The 19614-nt window shown below is 48.7% G+C and overlaps 4 protein-coding genes across 11 annotated transcripts; all 4 read left to right on the top strand.

Moving 5' to 3' along the window:
* Positions 62-8040, top strand: LOC8057356 (ribosomal RNA large subunit methyltransferase E). 2 transcript variants are annotated; one of them, XM_021450946.1, is made up of 6 exons: positions 62-259; positions 342-428; positions 535-597; positions 698-799; positions 7298-7514; positions 7702-8040. In XM_021450946.1, exons 1-6 carry the CDS (start codon positions 182-184, stop codon positions 7809-7811), a joined length of 657 nt encoding a protein of 218 aa, XP_021306621.1. In that variant the 5' UTR covers positions 62-181; the 3' UTR covers positions 7812-8040. The 2 variants fall into 2 exon arrangements, with proteins under 2 accessions (XP_021306621.1, XP_021306620.1); XM_021450945.1 differs by having other exon boundaries at positions 7298-7556.
* LOC8057355 (cyclin-dependent protein kinase inhibitor SMR4) lies at positions 10003-11131 on the top strand. Its single transcript, XM_021451171.1, has one exon. The coding sequence runs from the start codon at positions 10368-10370 to the stop codon at positions 10647-10649; it is 282 nt and encodes a 93-aa protein (XP_021306846.1). The 5' UTR covers positions 10003-10367; the 3' UTR covers positions 10650-11131.
* LOC8057354 (hsp70 nucleotide exchange factor fes1) lies at positions 12258-15587 on the top strand. Its single transcript, XM_021451221.1, has 6 exons — positions 12258-12591; positions 12938-13080; positions 13730-13780; positions 13874-14095; positions 14265-14367; positions 14839-15587. The coding sequence occupies exons 1-6, from the start codon at positions 12503-12505 to the stop codon at positions 15347-15349; spliced, it is 1119 nt and encodes a 372-aa protein (XP_021306896.1). The 5' UTR covers positions 12258-12502; the 3' UTR covers positions 15350-15587.
* Positions 16277-19540, top strand: LOC8057040. 7 transcript variants are annotated; one of them, XM_021451263.1, is made up of 6 exons: positions 16278-16995; positions 17136-17298; positions 17516-17610; positions 17770-18044; positions 18932-18976; positions 19077-19540. In XM_021451263.1, exons 1-4 carry the CDS (start codon positions 16351-16353, stop codon positions 17983-17985), a joined length of 1119 nt encoding a protein of 372 aa, XP_021306938.1. In that variant the 5' UTR covers positions 16278-16350; the 3' UTR covers positions 17986-18044; positions 18932-18976; positions 19077-19540. The 7 variants fall into 7 exon arrangements, with proteins under 7 accessions (XP_021306941.1, XP_021306940.1, XP_021306938.1 ...); XM_002466135.2 differs by having other exon boundaries at positions 19072-19540; XM_021451262.1 differs by having other exon boundaries at positions 18915-18976.

The following is a 19614-nucleotide window of genomic DNA, read 5'->3' as shown; positions in this document are numbered from 1 at the left end:
CAGCCCAGCCCAGCCCATGTAAGGCCCGCGCTCTCGATAGAACGGGCTCTCTCAAAAAGGAAAAAAAACTGCCCACATCAGTCAGATCAGAGAAGAAACGAAAAGGGCTAAAACCCTAGCAAAACCAACCTCACCGTCGCCGTCGCCGTCGCCATCGCCGTCGCCGTTGGACGAGGCAGCCATGGCCGCGGGGGGCACCGCCGACTTCTTCTACCGCGAGTCACTACGGCTGGGCTACGTCGCCCGCTCCGCGTTTAAGGTCAGCTCCCGCGTTCACCCGGAGTCCCTGTTGCTATCTCTTCCCCCTTTCATGACTCTGAGCGGTTGCTTCGCCGCTGCAGCTGATCCAGATGCAGAAGCAGCACAAGCTCATCGCGCCGGGCGCTGCCGTGCTCGACCTCGGCTGCGCCCCCGGCGCGTGGCTCCAGGTGAGGGTCCATTAGTCTTCCTCGTCTCCTCGAGCTCTGAGTTCGCGATCAGTCCTCATTTCCACATGTCTGTGAGTAACTTGCTCGGTGGGGCTGCTGCTTGCAGGTGGCCTGTCAGAACCTGGGCCCCCTCGAGAAGGGCGGCGTTGTTGTCGGCGTCGATGTTCATGTCAGTTGACATTTGGCAGTCGAATTGTCATTGCTCGGTGTGATGATTGTTGCTGAATTGGTAGTTTGTCTGATTCAGTAACTCGGTTGTTGCAGAGCAGAAGGTGAAGGTCCCCTCTGCACACTGTGACTCACGGGTCAGGACGGTCCGTGCAGATGTCATGACTATGATGAAGCAGCAGGCTCGGGCGATGTCACCACAGGTTCGAATCCTTGATTGCTTTTGTGGTGTGATTGAATACTTTTGCTTGGATGTGATGATGGCTACAACAACAAATAGTCTGACATATTGCTTGTAAGACATAATCTGCAGCTAAACCTTTCTTGTTCTGTTAGATGATCATAGGCAGGCAATAGGCTAGCTCTTGGTCACATAGGAGTATGGCAATAGGCCACTCTAGTACAGTAGTTGGTAGAACCATACATCAGCCATACTTGGTAGGAGGATGATGTATGCAGTGTACTAGGAGTAGTTGGGGCTGTACCCAGCCATGCCTTGTGTACCTTATAGTTGGTACAAGGCTTGTATATATACACCATGTATGCAATGAAGCAAAGGCAGTTCAAGTGCCACATATTTCCTGGGTTCAGGTTTCAGCCAAGACTGAAACCGTGTGTGTGTGTATGTGTGCCTGAGCTCGGCTCATCTTCTACCTTGGGTCAGGGGGAGGAAGAGGGAAGGTGAGCAGGGTCTGCTTACCTGGTGCCTGTGTGCAGGTGCCAACAATTGGTATCGGAGCCGTACAAGCCGTGTGCTAGGTCCATCGACCGGCGATGGCGGACGGTGCGGCTCGGAACGGTGGAGGGGAGGGCGCGGAGCGTCAGCTCCAGCCGGCGCCACCGCAGGTGGAGGTGCGCGTGGTGAAGGAGTTCGGCGGCAGCAGCTCCTGGCCCATGCTCACCCGCACCAACTACGGTGAGTGGGCGACGCAGATGAAGTGGAAGCTGCGCGCGCGGAAGTGGTGGCGGGCGATTGAGGAAGATGATCGCACCGAGGACGCCCAGGTGGGAGTCATGGAGGCGCTCATGGCCTCGACGCCGGCGGAGTACCACGAGGCGCTGGGCGCCAAGGACACCGCGAAGCAGGCCTGGGAGATGCTGGAGTCGCTGCGTGTCGGCTCGGACCGAGCCAAGCGGGCCAGGATCCAGCAGCTCCGCAGGGAGCTCAACGACATCAAGTTCAAGCCCGGAGAGTCGGTGGAGGAGTACACTCTCCGTCTTCAATCCCTGGCCACGCAACTGGCCACCTACGGGAAGAAGGTGGACGACGAGGACCTCGTCACCAAGCTGCTGTGCACCGTCCCGGCCAAGTATTCGCAGCTTGCCATGTCCATTGAGACGATGTTGGACATCTCCACATTGTCTCTGGAGGACGTGGCTGGGCGGCTGCGAGTTGCAGAGAGCCGCATCACGCCGGCACCGGAGAAGGAGAAGGCCAAGCTACTCCTGACGGAAGAGGAGTGGACCGCGCGCATGAAGGACAAGCGCCGGACCGGGGAAGGCTCCTCCAGCCGCGGAGGTGATGGCGCCAAGGGGCGCGGGAAGCCGCCGGCGCACAAGAAGAAGAAGAAGAAGAACACCGACCCCAACGCCTGCCGGCGCTGCGGGAAAGTGGGGCACTGGGCACGAGAATGCCCGGAGAAGAAGCCGGAGAAGAAGGGAGAGGCCCACCTAGCTCGGGACGACAGCGACGACGAGTGCGCTCTGTTGATGGGGGAGTATTGCGCGCTGCAGGAAGGCGAAGCAGGGGAGGCGGAGGCGGAGCAAGGGACTGCGCCGCAGGCCGTCGAACTTGACGAGTCTCGCGCGCGCGTCCTCCTTGGAGCGGACGGTGAAGAGCTGGAGCAGAGGTGGTACCTCGACTCAGGTGCGAGCAACCACATGACAGGGAGCCGCACCGCCTTCTCCAACCTCGACGAGTCAGCCACCGGAAGCGTGAAGTTCGGGGATGGCTCGAAGGTGCAGATTCGCGGCCGCGGCACCGTCCTCTTCCGGTGCAGGAACGGCGAGCACCGTGCCTTGACGGATGTCTACTTCATTCCCCAGCTGCGCACCAGCATCGTCAGCCTGGGACAGTTGGACGAACGCGGCAGCGAGGTCCTGATTCGCGACGGGGTGTTGCGGATCAGGGACAGGGAGCGGCGTCTTCTCGCCAAGGTATCGCGCTCTCGTAACCGACTCTATCTTCTGGACTTGAAGGTAGAGCAGCCCGTATGTTTGGCGGCGTCATGCAAGGAGGAGCCCTGGCTGTGGCATGGCCGGTTCGGCCACCTCAGTTTCGACGCGCTGGGCCGTCTTGGGAAGATGGTGACAGGGCTGCTGGCGATCCAGCATGTCAGCGAGCTGTGCGACAGTTGCCTGGCAGGGAAGCAGAGGAGGCTGCCGTTCCCGAAGACCGCCAGGTACCGCGCGGCGGATCCGCTTGAGCTGGTCCATGGGGACCTTTGCGGGCCGATCACGCCGGCGACGCACGGCGGGAGGAGGTACTTCCTCTTGCTCGTGGATGACTGCAGCCGGTACATGTGGCTGCAGCTCCTGACGAGCAAGAGCGACGCGGCGGAGGCAATCAAGCACTTCAAGGCGCGCACGGAGATGGAGTCCGGGAAGAAGCTGAAGGTGCTTCGGACTGACCGCGGCGGTGAGTTCACGGCGGCTGAATTCACCACGTACTGCGCCGAGGAAGGAGTAGGGCGTCATCTCACAGCCCCCTACTCACCGCAGCAGAACGGTGTGGTAGAGCGCCGGAACCAGACCATCATCGGCATGGCGCGGTCTATGCTGAAGGCGAAGGACATGCCGGCTGAGTTCTGGGGAGAAGCCGTGAGCACAGCAGTGTTCATCCTGAACCGTTGCCCCACCAAGGCGTTGAAGGGGCAGACTCCATTCGAGGCTTGGCACGGACGCAAGCCGAACGTCGCGTTCCTACGCACGTTTGGTTGTGTCGGCCATGTGAAGACCACCAAGCCGGGCCTCACAAAGCTGGAAGACAGGAGCACCAAGGCGGTGTTCCTCGGCTACGAGGAGGGATCAAAGGCCTATCGGCTCTACGATCCGGTCGGCGGAAAGGTGCTGGTATCACGAGATGTGGTGTTCGACGAGGCGGCGGCGTGGAAATGGGACCAGGTGGAGGAGCAAGGAGGTGGTGGGCTTGGCGACACTTTTGTCGTGGAACACATGACGATCCACGGCAGGGAAGAAGGGTCAGGAGGGCCAGCAACCGGGGAAGCCGGTGCCACTGCAGCTCCAGAGGTGGAGGAGCCACCAAGTCCAGCGACAGCTGGAACGCCAGTCCACTCCCCGGCGGCTGGGGTGGGATCCCCAGCCTCGCCGGGGCTGGCAACGCCAGCGGCCGGAGACGTCGAATTCGCCACACCACCAAGTGACTACACCGAGTTTGTGGATGCTTACCACGACGGCGAGGAGGTCCGTTTTCGCCGAATCGAGGGCATCATCGGGGAAGCAGAGGTGCCTGGGGTCGCAGCACGGCTGCTCGACGACGACCCTGAGCTTCTGCTGATGAGCGCAGAAGAGCCCACATCCTTTGCCGTGGCGGAACGCGACCCAAATTGGCGGCGTGCCATGCTGGAGGAGCTGCGGTCCATCGAAGACAACCACACCTGGGAGCTGGTTGATCCGCCGGCGGGATGCCGGCCGATTGGCCTCAAGTGGGTGTACAAGGTCAAGAAGGACGAGTACGGCGCGATCGTCAAGCACAAGGCGCGGCTGGTGGCCCGTGGCTTTGTGCAGCGCGAAGGCATCGACTTCGAGGAGGTGTTTGCGCCGGTGGCGCGCATGGAGTCGGTGAGATTGCTGCTGGCACTCGCAGCGGCCAAGGATTGGGGAGTCCACCACCTCGACGTCAAGTCGGCCTTCCTGAACGGCGAGCTGGCGGAAGAAGTTTACGTCAAGCAGGCGCCAGGCTTTCAGGTGAAAGGGGAAGAGCGCAAGGTGCTTCGGCTGCGGAAGGCGCTGTATGGCCTGCGGCAGGCCCCGCGGGCATGGAATGCCAAACTCGACGCCACCATGGCGGAACTTGGCTTCACACGGTGCGCCACGGAGCACGCCCTGTACACACGACGACGGGGGAAGGAGGAGCTCATCGTCGGTGTGTATGTGGACGATCTGATCGTCACTGGCGCGCGGGAGGAAGACATCGCCAAATTCAAGGCGGAGATGGCGGCCCGATTCAAGATGAGCGATCTAGGCGCGCTCTCGTACTACCTCGGCATCGAGGTGAAGCAGGGGAAGGACGCGGTCAGGCGGGGGCAGCGCGCCTACGCGCTGAAGCTGCTGGAGCGGGCTGGAATGGGCGACTGCAGGGCTGCAGCAACACCGATGGAGGAGCGGATCAAGCTCTCCAAACAAAGTGTGGCGAAGAAGGTTGATGCCACACGATACCGAAGCATCGTCGGTGGGCTGCGCTGGCTCACTCACACCCGGCCGGACATCGCGTTCGCGGTCGGGTATGTGAGCAGATTCATGGAGGATCCAAGGGAGGACCACTGGGCGGCGGTCAAGCGACTGCTGCGGTACATCCAGGGGTCTTTGGACCTCGGTGTCGTTTTCCCCAAGCACGGCGATCTTCGGCTGAAGGTGTTCAGCGAAGCGCCGCCCAGGGCAAAGGACGGCGAGCCAGGGCTCACCGTGTTCAGTGATGCAGACATGGCGGGTGATATGGATGGGCGGAAAAGCACCTCCGGGGTGTTCGTTTTCCTCGGAGCAGCGCCGGTGGCCTGGCAATCACTGAAGCAGAAGACAGTGGCACTGTCAACCTGCGAGGCAGAGTATGTGGCTGCTGCTACGGCGGCATGTCAGGCGGTCTGGTTGCGGCGGCTGCTGAAGGAGCTCACTGGGAAGGAGTCTCAGCCGCCGGCTTTGCTGGTGGACAATCAGCCGGCCATTGCTCTTGCCAAGAACCCGGTGCTCCATGACCGGAGCAAACACATCGACGTCAAGTTCCATTTCCTCAGGGATTGCGTTGATGGAGGACAGATCACCATCGAGTTTGTCGACACCGGCAGGCAACTCGCTGACATTCTCACCAAGTCCCTCGGACGCCTCAGGTTTGTTGAGCTGAGGAAGATGATTGGCATGGATGAGGTCAAGGCTTAGCAACAGGATTAGGGGAAGAACTGTAAGACATAATCTGCAGCTAAACCTTTCTTGTTCTGTTAGATGATCATAGGCAGGCAATAGGCTAGCTCTTGGTCACATAGGAGTATGGCAATAGGCCACTCTAGTACAGTAGTTGGTAGAACCATACATCAGCCATACTTGGTAGGAGGATGATGTATGCAGTGTACTAGGAGTAGTTGGGGCTGTACCCAGCCATGCCTTGTGTACCTTATAGTTGGTACAAGGCTTGTATATATACACCATGTATGCAATGAAGCAAAGGCAGTTCAAGTGCCACATATTTCCTGGGTTCAGGTTTCAGCCAAGACTGAAACCGTGTGTGTGTGTATGTGTGCCTGAGCTCGGCTCATCTTCTACCTTGGGTCAGGGGGAGGAAGAGGGAAGGTGAGCAGGGTCTGCTTACCTGGTGCCTGTGTGCAGGTGCCAACATTGCTCAGGCTTAGTTTCCCACCCAAAAACTTTTTACCCATCACATTGAATCTTTGAACACATGCATGGAGCATTAAATGTAGATAGAAACAAAAACTAATTGCACAGTTTGCCTATAAATCACGAGACAAATTTTTTAAGCCTAATTAATTCATGATTGGACACTAATTGCCAAATAAAACGAAAATGCTACGGTAGCCAAATCCAAAAACTTTTCGGAACTAAACAAGGCCTCAGTTAGGTTTGGATTTACTGAATCTCGTATTTAGGCAAACTACTTGTTTTGTTTGTATAACTTGGGAAGCTAGTTCTTAGATTAGATGGATGGAAAGGTAAGAATCCCTATATTTTCAAGAAGACTCGGAGGCAATTTACTATAGCGAGTAGGGGCTAGAGATGCAATATTTGATGGTGTGAATACGGAATAACTGAGTATTGAACACAGAGCTAACTGTGATTCTGTATGAAACCATGTATCTATTCAGCCTTTAGTTCTGAAATGAAAACGACGATTGCCAGTTTTTAAATTGAGAGCATTATCACTCGTGATAATCTGAGCTCACTTATTTTGTTCAACTCTCTGCCCTCTGTTTCTGAGTTAAGTTAAGCCATCCCTCTCTCCTCCCTTCCCTCCAATACTAATCTTAGGAGGATTCGTTGATTGAAAAAACATTTCTAGCTTATGAAGTATGGTTAGGCCCTGTTTAGTTCCCCATCCAAAATTTTTTCATCCATCCCATCGAATCTTTACACACATGCATGGAACATTAATGTACATAAAAGAATAAACTAATTACACAGTTTGGTTGAAAATCACGAGACGAATCTTTTAAGCCTAATTACTCCATGATTAGCCTTAAGTGCTACAGTAACCCACATATGCTAATGACAGATTAATTATGCTTAATAGATTTGTCTTGCAGTTTCCTAACAAGCTATGTAATTTGTTTTTTTTATTAGTTTCTAAAAACCCCTCCCGACATCCTTCCGACACATCCGATGTGACACCCAAAAAATTTTTTCATCTCCAATCTAAACAGGGCCTTAGAAAGACCAAAGCTTTCAGCTATAGTATCTGCGTCCTGTGATCTTGTAATGAATGCTAGTGGATTTTAATGTTTTATCCTCATATACAGGAACGGGGATTCTCCGTGATACTGTCAGACATGTGTCCACCAGTTTCAGGGATCACAACCAAAGATGGTGCTATATCTTGTGAGTTGGGCATGCGTGCTCTCTCGTTGGCAGTAGGAAAGATAAAGTTAAAAGAGTCTGATTACAGTGAGATACTAGAGAAGTATCTGAGCTCCACCGAGCCCGATCCTGATGAGGATGGTGTTCTTCGTCGTGGAGGTAACCTAGTAATGAAGTTCCTGGAGAATGAGGACATATCAGGTCATTATAAGTTCTGACCATTATCTGATCTAAGAAGTGCTGCTCTTCCACTAAAGCTTAAATTAACTGTACTGTTTCATCTGACATAATGACAATTTGGCCCAGCTAAAACTGACCTCGACTGTCTATCGTTGCGTTTTCACAGGGTTTGGCAAATTCTGCAAGGTCAAGTTCAAGAAAGTATCCTTGTTGAGACCTAAGGCGACCCGGCCTAGCTCGAGGGAGATCTACATGATCTGTGAAGGTTTGCGGTAGAAAGGAGGGGCTCTTCAGAAGGCAAGCGGAGACTCCACGATGCTAGGTCATTTCAGTTGCCCTGAACTGGAGGCAATTGTTCTAGCTGCTGGCTAACTGGCAATTTGACACAACTGTGTTTTGATCCTTCGAGGCCTGTGTGATAAGTTTTATTGAACCTAGCTAGTAGTTCGTCTAGGAGAAAAAAGATTGAGTTAAATCATTTCTGGGAGCCTGAAATCCTTGCTTTCTTCTGTGTTGTAAATTACCATTCCTCCAGGCCAACTCAGGTTGTGCCCCCAAGAAAAGCGAGAACATTTGCGGGCCATGGGCCTGCTGGGCCGCTCCACATTGCCGCTTGCGATGGCCTAGCGGCTAGCGGTTTGCGCGGTGGTGCCGTGGTGGACCGGTGGAAGTGCCAGACGCGGATGCGCGCCAGAAATTTCTGAACCGCAGGACCTGCGAGAAGCCGAGAACAGACACAGACAATGCCACGGAGACACGACCGTGCCACGCTGGCGCAAACTTTTTGGCTGGCAAGCAACGGGCTGGCTCCACGTGTCGCGCCCCCGACCACAACCTGGTCTGCCGGTGCGCGAGGTGGAACCCACGTACCGAAGCGATATGCTCGTCTGCTCTGCTCGAGACCGTACCGTTTTCTAGCCTATCCATCCATCCATGGCTTGTCCAGACTGATCACCAGCCTGGGATCCACTGCGATTAGTATATAGTACTCGCTCTCAACACCTCGGTTGGATTGTGGTACTAGGCTTTGTTTAGTTTCAAAAAAAATTATAAAACTTTTCAATCTATCACATCAAATTTTACAGTATATACATAATATATTAAATATAAATAAAAAATATAATTAATTGTATAACTTATCTATAATTTAGGAGACGAATTTTTTAAACTTTAGTTAGTTTTTGATTGAATAATATTTGTTAAATATAAACGAAAATGCTACAGTATCTATTTTGCAAAAATTTTTGAAATTAAACAAGGCTTTATTCTCTTGGTTCGTGTCACACTGTCACTCCATACCATACCAGCTGCTCTAAACGTCTCTTTAACACTCCATTTTTGTTTACAAAAGGTTCCTCTTTAGGTTCTACTAGTAGTAGAGCAACTCTAATAGAGATATTATTCATGTTATCTAGATTATATTTAGATTTTTAAAATAAAAATATAAATTCAATAAGTATATTATTTAGTTTACTAAAATAGCAAATTTGTAATTCCTAAACTTTCGCTTGTCATTAATAACACATCGTTTTCACTAGCTATCTTATATAATTGTTATTGTAAAACTCTGTGTTTTAGGTGGATTTTTATTTACATAATGGCTAAATCATATAGTTTAAAATATAATTTTACTTAGGACTTGTTTGGTTGCTCTTGTTTCTATTTAACACCTATCACATTAGGACACATGTATGAAGTATCAAATGTAGACTATTTATTAAACAAAAATACAGTTAGAGTATATTTGTGAGAAGATTTTTTTTAAACCTAATTAGTTTATGATTAAACACTAATTGCTAAATAAAATGAAAGAGCTATCGTATGAACTATAATACCTCCGATCAAAGCCGGTCTCTTAGAGATGCTCCAGAATTCTGAAATTTTTCTATTTTTCTATAAAAGTAAACTGTTTTTTTATAAATAAAAAATCTAGTCGTATAAGGGCCTGTTTAGATTGGAGATGAAAAATTTTTAGATGTCACATCGGATATGTCGGAAGAATGTCGGGAGGGGTTTTTAGAAACTAATAAAAAAACAAATTACATAGCTCGTCAGGAAATTGCAAGACAAATCTGTTAAGTATAATTAATCTGTCATTAGCACATGTGTGTTACTGTAGCACTTAAGGCTAATCATAGACTAACTAAGCTTAAAAGATTCGTTTTGCGATTTTTAACCAAACTGTGTAATTAGTTTTTTTTTGTCTACATTTAATGTTCCATGCATGTGTCGAAAGATTCGCTGGGATGGATGAAAATTTTTTGGATTGGGGGATAAACAGGGCCTAAAGACGCCCCGGGAAGTGATGATGCACAGAGAATCCTCGGCGGATGTCTAGACCATTCCGCCACTTTCGACCGACGCGCTTCCCGCGCACTGGCCAGTTGGTGACACGTAACTCTCCCAACCATCCCGCCACCTCCCTTACCAGCGACTACTCACCCACGTCTCACTGACATCCGGACCAATTCCACGTCGACCCCACGAGTCATGCAGCACTCCGGCACCCCACGCAGGCCCCTCCCGTCACGCCAGTACGGCACCGCCACGCCGCTGGAGCTGGACTCCACTTGAGCTCGCGCGCTGGCGCTGGTGGAGTTGCTGTCGCGCTTGCGCTCGAAGCCTTGAACCACCATTACCCACCGGCCACACCGCCTATATTACCCCTGCCTCCTCCGCCGGCTCACCCAGAGACTCGCGTAGCTGCTGCGTCGCCATTGCGCTGCTTGCTTGGCTTGCTCTGTGTCTGTCGATCGAGAGAGGCGGAGGGATCAGGCCTAGACCATTCCGCCTGAGATCAACAAGCAAGACATCAAGAGAGAGACGACTGAGATGGAGGTGGAGCACGGCGAAGAGATGATGATGGTCGTGGTGGCGGGGGAGGAGGAGGAGGGGTGGCAGACGCCGAGGCGCGAGGACTGCCGCATCCCGGTGGTGCCGCCGTGCCCGGCGGCGCCGCCGAGGAAGAAGGCCGTCGCGATGGCGGAGGCGGCCGGAGGGAGCGGCGGCAGGCGGCGGGACCCGCCCAAGGGTGGGTACTTCCAGCCGCCGGACCTCGAGTCCCTGTTCGTGCTGGCGCCGCGGCGGAGGCAGGCGGCCTCAAGCTGCGCGTGAAAAGGCTGCACGCGTCGACGTGCTGCTCACATACGTCGTACGCACCGCGGCGGCGCGGCACCGGGCGGCCATGGTCGTCCTCCGGGCTCCGGCGGTCGGTGAACCGGCCGGCGATAGGTAGCTGGTGGTAGAGTAGTTGTATAGCGTGTCTACGTGTAGTTCTGGGCTAGTAGGTGTAGGGGATGCAGCTGCAGTACCTTTCTTTTTTGGGGGTCTCTTTTGGGAGAAGATGATGGATGTGCATGCAGCCGTTTGGTGCTCTGATGCCTCTGTGCGTGTGCGTTCGTGTGTGTGTTGCAGTCAGCTGGAGACTGACAAAAGCAGTAGAGGAGATCGATGGAAGGTCCAAAAGGGCCTCAAAAGTTTGGAACCTGTTACCTGTGTACCAGCATGTTGTGAATGCTGTTTGCGAGTTGGACAAATGTGTGCATGCCTTGTGTTATTCCGCTTCCGTTTCTGAATGATTTCTCCCTTGGCTGGAAGTTGTTTCGCCGAGCCGACGGATGCGTCTACGTCCGCGGTGTGATCAGGGTCACCGCGTTTGTTTGTGTGCCCGTTCCGCACTGGGCAATTCGGTTTGCAGGAAGAAAGAGCACGAGATATGTTTGGATCACAACGATCAGATTAAGGTATGGTTTTTTAAAAACAAAAATCGATTAAGGATATGTTTTAGGTATGTGTTGGATCAGCTGCGTGTTTGTTTGGCTGGGGGTGTTATAGTTGTAGCATTTTCGTCTTATGATAATTTATGTTTAATCACAATTAGGTTTAAATGATTCGTTTTGTAAATTCGTTTTGTAAATTAGTATTCTCTAAATAGTCTTGTTTGACATTCTAGCATTTTTATTTTTATTTGGCAAACATTGTCCAATTATATAGTAACTAGGTTTAAAAGATTCGTCTTGTGATCTGATCAACTGTGTAATTAGTTTTTATTTTTATTTATATTTAATGCTCCATACATGTGTAGAAATTTAAAAAGTTTTTGGTTTTTGGGTGAACTAAACAAGGTCTATATTTATTACTCTATACATGTATCTCAACATTCAATGTATCCAAATAAACACTAATAACAACCAAAATGGTCCTAATTAGGTTAAAATTAGATGAGGTTAAAAAAAAGTTCAATTAGACTAATTAGGAGCAAAAACGAGCAAAAACGTTTTACAAAGGCCTGGTTTAGTTGGTAAATTTTTTTGGATTTCACTACTGTAGCATTTTCGTTTGTTTGTGGCAAATGTTGTCCAATTATAGACTAACTAGGGTCAAAAGATTCGTCTCGTGATTTATAGATAAACTGTGTAATTAGTTTTTGTTTTTATTTATATTTAATGTTTTATATATGTTCCGCAAGATTCGATGTGACGAAAAATTTTCTCGTGATTTATAGATAAACTGTGTAATTAGTTTTTGTTTTCGTCTACATTTAATATTTTATATACGTTTCGATGACGGAAAATTTTGAAAAATTATGTGAAAAGCCAAAATGTAAAAGATTCGTAAACACTTCAGTGGGCCTTAATAGACCCAAAGCCCGGTGTAAATGGATCCCTGAAGTCAAATTCATGGCCCACGGACGCCCAGGAGGGGACACCGCCGGCCACACAAACCGCAGGTTCGGGAGTACTCCGGAACCCGCCGCCGCATCCACTCGACGCCACGACTGACGACGGGGAGCCCCGGTCTCCCTCCACCGCCACCGCCCCACATAAAAGAAGGGAAGAGAGCCTTGCAGCGAGAAGCCGAGAACCCTATCGATCTCGCCTGAAGCAATCCGCACCTATCGTGAGCAGAACCCTACAGTTCGTCTCGCCTCATCTCGCAGCACCAGCTGCAGAAGAAGAACAAGGGGGATGGCGAAGGATGGGGGCCCCGACTGGAACGGCCTGTTCAAGTGGAGCATCGCCCACGGAGACGGCACCAAACCGCCGCGTGCTCTCAGGTCTGCGACCCCCGCGTTCAGATCCCCTGCTTCCTCCCTTTGCTCTCGTTCTGTGTCACAACCCTAATGACTCCGTGTTCATCAGTTCATATGTTTAGATTTTGCTGTCTTACTCCCTGTACTCTAGATTCTTAGCGGACAGCCTTCATATGCTCAAATTTGCTGTCTTACTACGGGTTCCTTCTCTCTCTCTCTCTCTCTCTCCCCCCCCCCCCCCCCCCCTCCCCCCCTGATTTGTTTGGCTAGTAGGTTTAACATCTGCTGCCAAAATTACTGCAATTAGTACAAGAGAAGTGGGATCAAATGTTCACATGTGGTTCTCAATTTCATTGGTTTGGTTCTGCAGTGAGGAAGACAGAAAATGGTTCATGGAGGCTATGCAAGCCAACACGATAGATGTTGTCAAGAGGATGAAGGAGATCACTCAGGTGATGAAAACTCCAGAAGATGTCTTGCAGTCTCAGGGTGTGACCCCAGAGAACATTGAAGGTATTGTTTGGGGCATTCCACTGCTTCCTTAGTTCATTTTTTAGTTTATCTACAAAATGGCTCATTTTTAAATCATTGACCTTTATTGCTGATATGTTTAGTAACCGGTGAAAATTCTCACACTTATAGTTGGACTAGGAACATGAGGGTATTTAACGCATGAGCATGCACACAACACTTGTTACTTGCAGCAGGGTGTGGAATCCGTGTGATTGTAATGGTCTAGGCTGTTAATTGATCTGCCATAGGAACATGAGGGTATTTAACTTATCAGGATGCACGCAACACATATTATGTGGAGCAGGGTGTGGAAACACAATAAACGAAGAAACCGTGTGGTTGTAATGGTCTAGGCTGTCAATTGATCTGCCAAATGATTTCTGTAGCACTCAAAGCTAACATTGGAGGCCCTTAGCTGTATCATGTACCATTTGCAAAAGAAATTCATAGTTGATGGTCATGGTCATATGAGGAATTCATGATTGATGGTGTTCATGTGCTGTCACTTGCCTGTTAATTGCTAAACGAAGTTTTCAATGTTACTTGGTTGTGTATCCTCCTTGAAATTTGACTTTATGGGCATTTATATCTATCATCCTTATTATTAGTGTTGGCTCTTGAATAAAAAAATTACTGACTCTATTTTCAGATATGTTGGATGAGCTACAGGAGCATGTTGAATCCATTGACATGGCAAATGGTAAGATACATAGTTAATCTTTGCTTCCTTGTAAATGCTTGTCCTTGTGGTTATTGTGCAAGTCCCAACTCCTAATACATATACATCAAACAGATCTACATTCTATTGGTGGGTTGGATCCTCTACTTGGTTACTTGAAAAATTCAAATGCTGGCATCCGAGCAAAGGCCGCAGAAGTTGTTAGTACAATTGTGCAGAATAATCCCAAGAGTCAGCAACTTGTCATGGAATCCAATGGACTCGAGCCACTGTTGACGAACTTCAAATCAGATCCAAGTACAAATGCACGCACAAAAGCTTTAGGAGCCATATCTTGTAAGTACCACTCAGTATCATGTAGAGTATATAATCCTTTGATTGAACCGTGTGAACCTCAGTATCATGTGGAGTATATCCTTTGATTGAACAGTGTGAACTGTACAGTTAATTTTCAGTGTAGTTTCTGTTGGTCATGCTAACATAACTCCGTACAATTATTTTGCAGCTCTAATTCGTCATAACCAGCCTGGAATTTCCGCATTTCGCCTGGGAAATGGCTACGCGGGATTGAAGGATGCTCTTGGTTCTGATGATGCCAGACTTCAAAGGTATGTCATGATAATAGCACACCCAGCATTCTGCAAGACATGTTGTACAATCAAGTTATTTTTCTTAAAATGGTGTCATCATGGACAGTACACATGGGGTAGATGGAGTGATTTGACAGGGCACATCCCTACCAAAATTAAAATGGTGTCATCATGGACATTAGACATGGGGTAGATCAGTAGATGGAGTGATTTGACAGGGCACATCCCTGCCAAAATTATCCCTGGAATCCTAAATGAGTATAATTGACCTATGAACAAGCAGCTGTGTACTAACAGAGTCATACTACCCATGCCGTATTGAAACTCCTTGTTAATAGTAGTGTTGGTTTAAAGATGTTTTATGTACTTGTGGTAGTCTATATTTTGCTAAACTTTAATCCCCATTTGTATTAGCTGAATCTTTTTCTGTGGTTGAAATCCAATTTTTTCCTGCAATGTGAATGACACAGTTCTGTTGTATTGATGCAGGAAAGCTCTCAATCTCATACAATACCTGCTGCACAACAACAAGGCAGACAGGAGTGTTGCTACGGAGCTTGGTCTTCCAAAGCTGATGATGCACCTTGCGTCCAGTGATGATTCCTTGGTGCGCGAAGCTGCTCTAAGTGGCCTCCTTGAGTTGGCACAAGACAAGACATCTGGTAACGTTCTACCCGACCAAGACAAGCTGAAAGACATTCTCAAGAGCCGAATTGAAGGAATCAGCGTGATGGATTCTGATGATCTCCATGCTGCTCGCGAAGAGCGGCAGCTGGTAGACTCGCTCTGGAAGGAGTGCTACAACGAGCCTTCGTCTCTCAGGGAGAAGGGCCTCGTTGTGCTTCCTGGAGAGGATGCGCCCCAACAGCTGCCACCAGATGTTGCAGGAAAGATGTTTGAGCCGCCGCTTCGCGCGTGGGCAGCTGCAAGACCTGCTCAGGAAGATGATTCTGATTCTGGCAGCGGAAAGAAGGATCCACCATTGATGCTTAAGTTTTGACGGTCTCCAGATACCAATCCCAGTTCTTAGGCCTGATGGATACCTGCCTGTTGCCCTGTTATGCACACACTATCATCGTGTATGGTTCAGTAGCGGTTAATGTGCTCAGCATTTCGGTTCAGAGTTTGCTTTCTGAGACACAGACGATGACATATATTGTATTATGTGATGCTCGTAAATTAATGCTACATGTGAATTATCTTGCACGATAGTTAATTTCATTTTTCTGATGCTTCCATGATTTATCTGAATCCGATTGTTAATTTCACGGTGTGAGAGATGCTGATCCGTAAAAGGGTTGCGTTTGCTTGCACGCTATGCTTTCAGCTATAAGGATGGCCGTCCTATAGAACATGCTTATAAAAAATGGTGATAAGCTAATACTGACAAATTCTAAATATCTTAATTAATTCTAAATATCTTGGACACCTCGCGAGCTTAGGCCTTGTTTTGTTTTCCAAATATCTGGACACATCGCGTGTTTAGGCCTTGTTTTGTTTTCGGTCTTGTAGAACTTTTGTTTTCATTTGATTTTCGTTTTTATTTGATAATTATTATTTAATTATGAACTAAATTTAAAAAATTCATCTCATGATTGACTGTACAATTAGTTTTTGTTTTTGTCTATGTTTAATGCTCTATGTATATGAAAATCTTGAAATTTTTTTGGTTTTGGTTTTTTAGGCAAACTATGGTCTTGTTTAATTTCCAGAAAATTTTGCAGAATTTTTTAGATTTCCCGTCTTATCGAATCTTTAGACGTATGCATAAAGTATTAAATATAAACGAAAATAAAAATTAATTACACAGTTTGGTCGACGAGAGGAATCTTTTGAGTCTAGTCCATGATTGGACAATATTTATCAAATACAAATGAAATTGATAATATTCACATTTTACAAAATATTTTGCAACTAAACGAGGCCTAAACAAGGCCTTAGGGTGGGGGCAAGGCGCAGGACGCGACGAGGTAGTCCTCGAGGGAGAAGGGCGCGGGGGCGATGGCGGTAGAGGTGGAGAGGAGGCGGCACGCGCGGCGGTGGATGGGGGAGGGCAGCGGGGAGGCGGCGCGGAGGAGAGGGAAGAGGCTATTTCGAAGGCGCAGCATGGCGGCGGCGCAGGTGGAGCTGCCCAAGTGGGCTGGGCCACCAAACGTGCTGGCGTCCGATTCTTCTAAAATGGCCTTCCGTGCCGCTCGATCTGGATTCTGGACGGCGGGTGATTTTGCCTTCTCCCGTCCGTCGACGGTTCGTCGCGAGCCATTCAAAAGGCAGCAAAATCCAGCTACCTCCTCTGCCTCCGGCGGGCCCTGCTGCGCCATGGCGCTACAGCTGCAGGCCGCCGCTCCGTGTCCGCCCCTGCCACTCGCCGCCTCCCGCGGCCGCATCGCTGCGCCTCGGCCTCCGCCTCCCTTCGTCAGCATAGCTGTCGCCGCCGCCTCCAGCCCGGGCCCCTCCGCGCGCCTCTCCTGCCGCGGCCCCGCGCCTCGCTGGCGACGTGCGAGCGTGAGGGCGCACGCTGGTGCCGGCGGGCGGAGGGAGTCCCCGTACGAGGTGCTCGGCGTGTCGCCGTCGGCGGCGCCCAACGAGATCAAGCGCGCCTACCGGCGCCTCGCGCTCAAGTACCACCCTGACGTCAACAAAGAGGTGCGTGTGGTGACCGAACCCCTGCTGCTTGCTCGCGCTCTTTACCATCGCATTTCTGTTTGATCTCTGCGGGATTTCTTTGGACGTTGGGGATGGATGACTCTGCTGACCGACAGCCTCGTGGATGTTTGTCAATGCAGCCCGATGCCCAGGAGAAGTTTCTGCGGATCAAGCACGCTTACAACACTCTGATGAACTCAGAGTCTCGATCCAAGTACGCGAGCAGCAGTTCAGATTCGTCCTGGTCCTCCAGCTCCAGGGCGAGCAAATCAGCTGCCGCAGAAGAGCCGTTCTATGGATTTGGTACTGAATTCTCTCCTTGCTGTCAGTGAACGTGGGTTACATTACATATGGTTGATCGTTGATGTGACCAAGGGGTCAATTGAGGTTCCATTGTTCCACTGGAAATTTGAGGCCTTAGTGATTGTCATGTGGAGATATAAGGCTTTCTAGTGCAGTTCACCAAAATGTCTTCACCTCTACTGTGACTTTAAGACCATAGTGATTGTGCTTCTTGCAGCGGATTTCCTTAAAGATCTGCAAGCAGAATTCCAGAACTGGGAAGCTGGGTTGAATTCAAATCAGAAACCTAAAAGCCTTTGGGAAGAGTTAGCAGTAAGTTATCTTTATTCAACATTTCAACTAAACAGTTATTATGAGTTTGTGTTGCTGTTAAGAATTGCCATGCAGCAATATAGCATAGATAAGGCCAGCTACTAGTTACAGTTTTGTGGAGAATGCCATGTGAACCTGCACTGCATTCTGCTCATTCAGGCAATTGGCGAGGAATTCGTAGAATTTCTGGAAAATGAACTGAAGATTGATGACTCCAGCCCTGAGGACGTCACTGGAAATGACCCATACACCCAGTTTGGACAGCAGGCAAAAAATCCTAAAGACGACAAGACATCAACAAACAGCTTTGATGACGGTCTTTCTGAAATAGAAGCTGCTCTCGAGAAGCTGAAGAAGGAACTTGGACTGGGCTAAACCATTGATGTAGCAACTAAAGGTGTTGCTGTAGCTGCTGACTTCGTGTTCGTACAAAGGTATTTCTTGTGTTGTATCTAACGGTTGTTGATAAGAATTTGCAATTATGATCTATTAACTACTTTTTGTTTTGGCTTTTCTAGATACATAATTTTTACCTTGTATCTAGCCATAGCATATATCTCCTAGCAAATACTATGTACCTAAAAAGTCAAAACAACCTATACTTTGGGATGGAGAGAGAGTAACCGATAGCTCATGAGCTTATACATTCAAAGGACAGTGACAAATATTTGGTTGCCTTTGAAATTTTTGGGTAAGGGGTTTTGATTTTTTGTGTGATGGCCTGATGAGGGTACCGAAGAAAAGGTTATGCACTGCCAGCACAATCTATGGTTCTTTTCTTTTCTGTCAACTACAATTTTGCAAATGACATGAAATGTGATGCTGTTTTTTTTTGGAGTCTTAGAGTGACCTCAGTCAATGCTTATTTGTTCTCCATCCTGCATCTGTGCAGTGCATGTTGAATCAAAATATGCAGTGTTCCCAAGTGTTTTTTCCCTAATGAAAATCAACAGTCAACAAATGGAGTTCCAATATCAATGTGATTTACTGTAAGTCCACTTTTGAACAAACAATTTAAACCCAAAGAAGAAATCTATTCACCAAATAGAGTCTAAAGAATGACAATGCAAGTAGCCAAACCCTTTTGGGCTGGATGATTCGTCTCCCCCCCCCCCCCACCCCACCCCACCCCACCCCCCCACACACACTCTTTTTTTGGAATAGTAGGGACGGATCCCTTATCATTGCATATCATGATGGAAAAATTACGATGTTCATCACCCACTTATATCAGTTCTGTTGTTGTACTGCATGTAACATTACATCAAGTTTCCAAATAACTCACAGACTCGCTTATTACCCAGTTTATATTGCATAACAGAGGGATATGCGGCACCTGTGTAGTCCATGACGCTTCCATTTACCAGTTATGTTTCTTAATTCATTTCCCTGCCCCTTAAATAATGTTCTAACCCTGTTCAATGGCATTTTAACCAGTCCTGTATACTCTTGTGTAACCAGTTTAGATTGTACCAATATCTGGAACACCGTTGTTGGTGCATGGACAAATTCAGAGACTGTCATGAAGATATATAGGTCACATCTATTCTTTCATGAGGATGATCTTCAGGGAGAACACCTTGATTCTTGATGTATGTTGGAATACTCCTCGCAAAAGAGTTGGTTACATACAATTTTACATATAAAAAGAGCAATCCTTTTCGCCAGTTTCTATGAGTAGTCTTCTACTGGTGGCAGAAGTACATTGTTGATAGACAGCTCTTGTTCATGTTTTGTATAGCCCCTTGTTTGTTCTGTACATATTCAGATCTTACGATGCAGGTTGCAAGATTCATATCCTTCTTTGCAATGACATATGTATAGCTATGGGCTGTTTTAATAGGGTGAGTCTTTGGTTTAGGCGGTGTTTGGTTTGGGGTGTTAAAATTTAACAGTGTAGCAGTTTCATCTTATTTGACAATTAGTATTCCATCATGGACTAATTAGGCTTAAAAGATTCGTCTATCAAATTACTCTCCAATTGTGTTTTTAGTTTCGTAAATA

Source organism: Sorghum bicolor, chromosome 1 (genome assembly GCF_000003195.3).
Source record: "Sorghum bicolor cultivar BTx623 chromosome 1, Sorghum_bicolor_NCBIv3, whole genome shotgun sequence".
In the NCBI taxonomy this organism is placed as follows: Eukaryota; Viridiplantae; Streptophyta; class Magnoliopsida; order Poales; family Poaceae; genus Sorghum; species Sorghum bicolor.
The sequence above is the reverse complement of the archived record's forward strand: the minus strand, read 5'-3'. Positions and strand labels throughout refer to the sequence as shown.

Coding starts and splice junctions, on each gene's coding strand:
- LOC8057356 (XM_021450945.1), top strand. CDS start 182: ATGGCCGCGGGGGGCACCGCCGACTTCTTCTACCGCGAGTCACTACGG. Junction 260..341: donor TCGCCCGCTCCGCGTTTAAG/GTCAGCTCCCGC, acceptor TCGCCGCTGCAG/CTGATCCAGATGCAGAAGCA. Junction 800..7,297: donor CTCGGGCGATGTCACCACAG/GTTCGAATCCTT, acceptor CCTCATATACAG/GAACGGGGATTCTCCGTGAT.
- LOC8057355 (XM_021451171.1), top strand. CDS start 10,368: ATGGAGGTGGAGCACGGCGAAGAGATGATGATGGTCGTGGTGGCGGGG.
- LOC8057354 (XM_021451221.1), top strand. CDS start 12,503: ATGGCGAAGGATGGGGGCCCCGACTGGAACGGCCTGTTCAAGTGGAGC. Junction 12,592..12,937: donor AAACCGCCGCGTGCTCTCAG/GTCTGCGACCCC, acceptor TTGGTTCTGCAG/TGAGGAAGACAGAAAATGGT. Junction 13,781..13,873: donor ATCCATTGACATGGCAAATG/GTAAGATACATA, acceptor TACATCAAACAG/ATCTACATTCTATTGGTGGG.
- LOC8057040 (XM_021451266.1), top strand. CDS start 16,351: ATGGCGGTAGAGGTGGAGAGGAGGCGGCACGCGCGGCGGTGGATGGGG. Junction 16,996..17,135: donor ACCCTGACGTCAACAAAGAG/GTGCGTGTGGTG, acceptor TTGTCAATGCAG/CCCGATGCCCAGGAGAAGTT. Junction 17,299..17,515: donor AGAGCCGTTCTATGGATTTG/GTACTGAATTCT, acceptor TGCTTCTTGCAG/CGGATTTCCTTAAAGATCTG.